This window comes from Thamnophis sirtalis, unplaced genomic scaffold, assembly GCF_051295495.1.
Source record: "Thamnophis sirtalis isolate CommonGarterSnake01/CBP01778 unplaced genomic scaffold, rThaSir2_p1.2 scaffold_2, whole genome shotgun sequence".
In the NCBI taxonomy this organism is placed as follows: domain Eukaryota; kingdom Metazoa; phylum Chordata; class Lepidosauria; order Squamata; family Natricidae; genus Thamnophis; species Thamnophis sirtalis.
In genome coordinates this window covers 66,967,083-66,974,486 of record NW_028261382.1, presented here as the reverse complement: position 1 = coordinate 66,974,486, position 7,404 = coordinate 66,967,083, and the positions used below count along the sequence as shown (strand labels likewise).

At 48.3% G+C, this 7,404-nt stretch overlaps 1 protein-coding gene across 1 annotated transcript; it reads left to right on the top strand.

The window, feature by feature from the left end:
• Nucleotides 1–576: 576 nt before the first annotated feature.
• On the top strand, nucleotides 577–6,661 carry LOC106538754 (transmembrane protein 17A-like). Its single transcript, XM_087703757.1, has 5 exons — nucleotides 577–710; nucleotides 1,869–2,000; nucleotides 2,736–2,839; nucleotides 4,818–4,931; nucleotides 5,768–6,661. The coding sequence occupies exons 1-5, from the start codon at nucleotides 689–691 to the stop codon at nucleotides 6,041–6,043; spliced, it is 648 nt and encodes a 215-aa protein (XP_087559883.1). The 5' UTR covers nucleotides 577–688; the 3' UTR covers nucleotides 6,044–6,661.
• The last annotated feature ends 743 nt before the right edge of the window (nucleotides 6,662–7,404 follow it).

Genomic DNA, 7,404 nt, shown 5'->3' with positions numbered 1-7,404 from the left:
GAATATTTTGGGCATGGGATGTGACACCTGGAAATATTCGGCATCCTTCCCTTAATCCTCCAGGGAAAGATTGAAGGCAAATGAGGTTGAGGCAGAAGAAGAACATCGTGGCTTCAAAATCTAAGAGATCAGTTTGGACAAAATTCAGCAGCACTTTTTCATGCGGCTGTTGACAAAAATAATATCGCCAACATGATCGCCAACGTCCGATGACGGATGTGGCACAAAAAGAAGTGCTGCAAACACTGGCTGGGGAATTCTGGGAGTCGAAGTCCCCAAGGCTTAAAAGCTGCCAAGTTTGGAGACCCCTGGCATAGTCTGAAGGTCGCTAGGATGCCTTTTCAGTGCTCTAAGTGAAGGGTTGCAATGGGAGCAGAGAGATGGGGGCTTTGTCATCTTACAACATCAGACACTCAAAGACCAGGCATAGTCATGTTCTCATCCTTCCTACGTCCTATTTTCAGCAGCACCAGATTAGCCCAGAGCCCTGGCTTGAAGGACAGTTGGGACAGCCTGGCCTGATAATGCGATTAAGCACAACTATCACCACATCTCACGTGATCCAGCTGGGAAGGGGGGAGAGGGAGTTGTCAGGGCTGCAACTTCCCTCTGGAAGCCTTGGTGACTTTTGGTCTCTCTCTCTCTTTCTCTCTCTCTCTCCAGCAACGGCCAGACCTAGGACAGAAGCATGGCTGAGCTCTACCAGCTAGGTACCTGGGATAGGGGGTGGGAGTGGGGTGCCATATAGCACAGGAGGTTCTCACATGTCCCACCCTCATTGCAAGGAGGGTTGAAGCCCTCCTGGGATCCTGTCTGCCCTGCCTGCCCAATGTGGAAGGCAGCAACGCCAAAAAAGCTGGATAGTTGGGTGGAGGGTCAAGGCTGTAGAGTAGGGGAAGGACCTTTGGCCTTTTATGATTTGTGGACTTCAACTCCCAGGATTCCTCAGCCAACAAGGTTCCCCACTCCTGCTGGAGGGTCTCAAGAGCATCCAAATCGTGAATGGCCTCAAAGGGGTGTCCCTTCTGACTAGATGACCTATATAAGTCCCTTCGAACTCTGTTGATCTGTTAATAGATTGTGGGCAGGCTGGCAAAGTTTTGTAGTTTGTAGTTTTGTAGTTTTATTAGAATTTGTAGGCCGCCCTTTTCCCTGAGGGGACTCAGGGCGGCTCACATAAAACTGGGAAGGGGGGAACACAAACATCAAGATAGAAGACATATAATAAAATAGTAGGCAACATACATTCATCATTCGGGAGGGGTAACTATCCTTATCCCCAGGCCTGACGGGCGAGCCAGTTCTTCAAGGCTATGCGGAAGGCTTGGACGGTGGAGAGGGTACGAATCTCCACGGGGAGCTCGTTCCAAAGAAATCGAGTGATGGAAGGAAACTCCGTTACCAGCTGGTGCTTCAATGCCAGCTCAACCCAGGAGGGGGGAAACCTAGGAAGAAGCATTTCTAACCATTTAAAGAGACTTTGACCTGGAGAACAAGCTCTCAAAGGGGCTGAAAAATCCACACTTACGACCATTGCAGCATCCCCGTGGTCGCAGGATCAAATTTTGGGTGCTCCAATTTTGGGGTCAAATAGAAGGAGGTCGGGCACCACCAATGGCAACTGACATGCATTTGTGACCGTTGTTGTGTCCCAGAGATTTATGCGATCCCCCTTTGTGACAAGTAAAGTCAATGGGGAAGCCAGACCCACTTAAAAACCAGGTTACTGAGTTATCTACTGCAGTGCTTCACTTAACGATGGAGGTCATAAAATGGGGCAAAACTCACTTAACAACTGTCTCGCACAGCAATAGAAATTTTGGGCTCAATTGTGGTCATAAATCGAGGAATAACTGTGTTTACTCCAGGCTGCCACAAAAGACCCCTGCCTGAAATGTGCACAGAGCTGGCCCAACTGAGGGAGGTCTCATACTTGCCTGGCCTGGCAGTGGGAAGGAGGAGGAGAGGACCACCTCAGGAGCAGGGCCAGACACACAACGGTGAGTGGGTCAAAAAAATATTGGCCACAATTGGTCCTTCGTTTTTAGATGCATCATCTTGCACACCCTGAAAAGACGAGCACTGGCATGGGGCCAAATGGAACAAGTCGGGTACCACCAGGGCCTCCTGCAATTTTTGAACTCTTTGGTTGCTAGTTAGCTTCCCTTGCAAGGCTCCTGGGGAGACTTAATTCCAGCAGAATTATTGAAGAGGATGGTGGATCATGGGAATTGATGGGTGATGTAATTGCTGGGGGATGTAATCTTCCCAGGTGCCATGTGGTGAGATGGGTAGAGGGTTAATCCCACCTTTGTTGGATCTTGAGTGATGGCATTTGCCTATGAATAGATCTAGCTATCTCTTTATTGTTTAAGTGCGGACATCTGCTGTGGACTCTTGAGGAGGGTGGGGGCTATTCAGAGTGAGTCTGTTTCCTGCCTAAAAACATGTTTCTCCGTTTCTCATCCAGATAAAGATAATATTCTGCCTTTTTAATATTTCCTAGAATATTTCATTTTTCTAGGAGAGGGGTGGGTGCTACTTCCTACAGGTATGTTCCAGCAGAGGCTTTCCTGGGGGGCTTTGATTCAGATTCCTGTCCTGAACCAGGGGTTAGACCTGAAGGCAAAGGCTTCTTCTGATCCCGGATTCTAGGCTTTAAATGTCCATCACAAAACCAAAGACAACAAGGAAACCGATTTTTTTCCCACTGAGCTTTTTTCTGTCCCCCGAAGGCCAGATGGTGCTCTCCAGTCTCCCCCTTCAGATGCTGCTGTACTTCAACGCCTTCTTCCTCCCCTTCTGGTGTCTGTCCGAGGCAATTATGCTGGAGCTAAAGGTAAAGGGCTCTTGGGGCAGCTGCTGAAGGTAACTCTCTTCCCCTGCTTGGGAAGGTTGGAATATATGACCTACAAGGTCCCTTTCAACTCTGATAATCCGTTAAAGGGTGGAAAGGAAGTTTTCCAGTCCATGGCATGACTGGAGCTTGTAAATAGGGCTTATAGTTGGAGGAATCCTGGAACTGGAGCAGGACAAGAGACAGCGTCTCCTGAAAAGATTGTGCATTACTCCATTTAATTGCAACCTGTGGTCTTTAACATGGAGAATAAAAGAAAAGACCATGGAGGGCCTAATCCAGGAGTGTCAAACTCGTAGCCCATGGGACGGATGCATCGTGTGTTGGCCACACCAACCCCTGGTTTAGTGAAAGGGAAAAAGTGATACGTCACATGACGATGTGACAACGCAAGTTTGGCACCTCTGCCCTAGTCCAGCCCCCTGCTCAAGCAGGAGATCGTACACCATTTCTGACTGATGGCAGTCCAGTCTCTTCTTGAAAGCTTCCAGTGATGAAGCTCCCACAACTTCCAAAGGCAACTTCTGTTCCATGAGTTGATTGTTCTCACTGTCAGGAATTTCCTCCTTAATTCTACGTTGGGTTTCTCCTTGATGAGTTTCCATCCGTTGCTTCTTGTCCTGCCTTCAGGTGCTTTGGGGGATAGGTTGACACCCCTCTTCTTTGGGGCAGCCCCTCAAATATTGGAACACTGCTATAGTGTCATCCCTACTCTTTCTCTTTGTTAGACTAGGGTTACCTAGTTCCCTCCATTGATCTTCATATGGCTAGGGGTAGGTTCCAGCAGGCAGTACTGCCAGTTCATTCATGTGCATGCCACATGCATACGTGTGCTGTGTGCACCTACTTGATGTGCACTGCGCATGTACAGAACTGAAAAACAAGAGGACCACTTCCAGCGACCCAGGCTGCCAAACCACTACCGGTTTGGCTGAACCGGTCCGAATCGGTAGGAACCCACCACTGCATATGGTTTAGCCTCCAGCCCTTAATCATCATTAAACTGAATCATGAACCACGAGCCCCACCAGGGCACCATAAAGAAAGCTTTGGGTCCCTCAAAAGTCTTGTGTTCTCACTACACTTTTATCTGGGTCAGGAGAAGAGTCTTTGTCTCATATGAGCAGGCAAAGTCCGCAGGAGGCTTACCTTCAATTCTCCCTATATCCTGCAAGAGAGGGTTAATGGAGGGCTCAGATTAGATTAACAGAGTTGGAAGGGACCTTGTAGGTCATCTAGTCCAACCCCCCACTCAAGCAGGAGACCCTACACCGTTTCTGACTGATGGCAGTCCAGTTTCTTCTTGAAAACCTCCAGTGATAAAGTTCCCACAACTTCCAAAGGCAACTTCTGTTCCATGGGTCGATTGTTTTCCCTGTCAGAAAATTTCTCATTTCTAGGTTGAATCTCTCTTTGTTCGCTTTCCATCCATTATTCCTTGTCTGGCCTTCAGGTGCTTTGGAAAATAGCTTGACCTCCCTCCTCTTATTAGATTCAGAGGAAACCAGATCTGCATGCAGCTAGTTTATTTTCTTCAGAATGTAAAGATAAAATATTTTTGGCCAGTGCAAAAAGGATGGCTGCTTGCAATATAATAAGGGAAGTTTCATTATTATGGTACCAGAAAGGAGGGAAGCACCAGCTGGCTGAATCCTGTCTGTTATGAGAATGCAGCCAGTGAATCTATCCTGGCTTGCTGTTGAATTGTGGCCAGACAACCCTGGAGCTCTAAAGAGGCAGCTTTCCAGCCTCCCTGCGAATGCAGGCATTGGAGCTGGGCTGCACCAAGTGTGTGGGGCTGCTTCCCTTTTCTGGCAGGGAGGACCTCCTTCCCAGTAACATCTCAAGCTGGGCTTTCCATGCTTGCCTTGGGCTGGAGAAGGCTCTGGAGAAGGGCAGGAGTAGCGTAGCAGGAGGGGCCCATTGGAAAATACCCCCATCTCTTTTTATGCCCCCACAGTTTAGCTTGCTACCCCTTTACTACCAATGCTTGCTGGTTGCTGCGTACCTGACAATTGTCGGAGTGGAAGCCGCTCGTCTCTTCCTTGGATACGTTGGGAATTTGCAAGAAAAGGTAAGGAATGACAGGGGATACTATGCTTAGCTTTCTTTCTATAAATAGAGCTCTGCTCTATCTATTCAGTTGTGGATATATTTAGACATTATTGCAAAATATCTTCCACTGAAATCAAAGAGCCTGGGGTCCCTGCAGCTGCAGCCCTGAAAGAGAAGTTGTTGCAGGCCTCTCATAGGGGGCGGGGTTTCAATTGTCCGGGCAAGGCTGCCCTCTGACTTTTTCAGACCCCCCCCTCCCATGGATACACCTGAGCAGGTGTCAAATGCCTGGTGAGTTTTCAAAACATTAAATTAATCTTAAACGGAAGCAGAGAAGAACATTGAGGAGCAGATTTGGTTTCAAGGGTGCCAGAGGCTTCTGAGATATAGTTGAAATTCAGGATGAATTTCAGGGGCCAGTTGTCAGGGTTCCAAATAATACACCCATGGAGAACAAAACTCCCAAGGCAGGTAGATTCCTCAAAGAATAGTTTTATTTGGATATATCATATTGGCACAGTTCTGGGGAAAACCGACTCTGAAGGTTCTCACGGTTTTCACCTAATTAAAAGTCCCCCCCTAAAATTCACATGGTCCAATCAAGGTGCCGCCTGGTTGCCTGATGACATCACTCCTCCTCTCTCTGACCAGGTGTGAGAATGTCCTTGGTTTCCAAGAGAAGATATTTGGTTTTGGCTACAAAACGCTGGCTATCTCTATTCCCCCTTCCCTATCTCTCAGCAATAGTGTGGCAGCACTGAAGCTCCAAGATGGATCCGGTCAGGTGAACTTCAGGGTTGTCACCAGGTTATTCTCTTGAAAGGTGACACCCCCGCTCCCCATTGGCTCCCACAGGTTCCAAAGTTGGCTGGATTCCTCCTCCTGTCCTTCATCATTGAGATGCCCGTCTTGCTGTTCATCTTGACGGACCATCAGGTGATCTGTATGCCTCTGGAAATGGCGGTGCATGGTGTCCTCCTCTGCTTCCTCATCTCGGAGATCGTGGCCGCTTCCTTTGCCCTCAAAGACATGGCCAAGCACCTGGCCAGGCAGTTCTACCTGGTGCAGTTTGAAGGGCGTCCGGGCAGGGTTAGGCACCAGGAGTTCTGTGGGGGGAACCAGCAGCTCTGAACATGCCCCAGTTTCAGTGTAGGGGCACTAAGCACCCACTCCCTGCAAGAAAGAGAAGTCCCTGAAGAAATTAAAAGTGACTTTGGACCACTTGGGCTGGGGAGGACTCTGGGAACGTTGGTTCCTCTCAGTTTCTTTTCTGGTAAAGTCTGTTCATTTTGGTTTTGCTAGTTTTTAACTTCCTGCAACTCTCTAACAAAATGAAATTCAATCCAGAGAAAAGTAAAGTCCTGGGGGAAAAAAAATCAAAAGTACAAATATAGATTGGGTGAAACCAAGCTTAATAGCAGAAACTGTGAGAGGGATATTGGAGTCTTAGTGGACAACAGACTAAATAGGAGACAGGAGTGTGTGGTGGCAAGCAAAAAAGCTAATGCAATCCTAAATTGCATTAACAGAGGGATACAAGATCAAGTGAGGTACTATAAAGCCCTAGTAAGACCACATCTAGAGTACTGCATCCAGTTTTGGTTGCCACAATGTAAAAAAGATGTTGAGACTAGAAAGAGTGCAGAGTAGAGCAACCAAGATGATGAGGGGACTGGAGACTAAAACATATGATGAATGGTTGCAGGAACTGGACATGGCCAGTCTAGTAGCAATAGCAGTTAGACTTATATACCGCTTCATAGGGCTTTCAGCCCTTTCTAAACGGTTTACAGAGTCAGCATATCGCCCCCACAATCTGGGTCCTCATTTTACCCACCTTGGAAGGATGGAAGGCTGAGTCAACCTTGAGCTGGTGAGATTTGAACCGCTGAACTGCAGATAACAGTTAGCTGAAGTGGCCTGCAGTACTGCACTCTACCCACTGCACCACCTCGGCTCTTCCGAGGTGGTGCAGTGAAGAGAAGGACTGGGGAGTCAGGATAGCAATGTTCCAATATTTGAGGGGCTGCCACAGAGAGGAGGGGGTCAAGCTATTTCCCAAAGCCCCTGAAGGCCAGAGAAGGAAAAATGGATGGAAAATGATCAAGGAGAGATTCAACCTGGAAATGAGGAGGAATTGTCTGGCAGTGAAAGCAATCAACCAATGGAACAGAAGTTGCTTTCAGAAGTTGTGGGAGCTTCATCCCTGGAAGCTTTCAAGAAGAGACTGGACTGCCATTGGTCAGAAATGGTGTAGGGCAACAATGGCGCATGAGAGACACTCCTTCCCATTTTTTTACATGCGTTTTTCGCCCTCCCCAGGCTCCAGAGGCTTTATAGGAGCCTGGAGAGAGTGAAAACAGCCTCCCCTGCCACCACCCCCGGAGGCCCTCTGGAGGCTTCAGGGACTTTCAGAAGGCTTCCCTGAAGCCTCCGGAGGGCTTAAACTGACACGCGAGCAAACCAGAAGTCCGTTCCTGAACTTCCGGTTT

What these genes read in the sequence shown, in the direction of transcription:
- LOC106538754 (XM_087703757.1), top strand. Translation starts at nt 689, where the DNA reads ATGGCTGAGCTCTACCAGCTAG. An exon ending in CAATTATGCTGGAGCTAAAG is followed by an intron (nt 2,840 to 4,817) that starts GTAAAGGGCTCT and finishes ATGCCCCCACAG; the next exon opens with TTTAGCTTGCTACCCCTTTA. An exon ending in TTGGGAATTTGCAAGAAAAG is followed by an intron (nt 4,932 to 5,767) that starts GTAAGGAATGAC and finishes TGGCTCCCACAG; the next exon opens with GTTCCAAAGTTGGCTGGATT.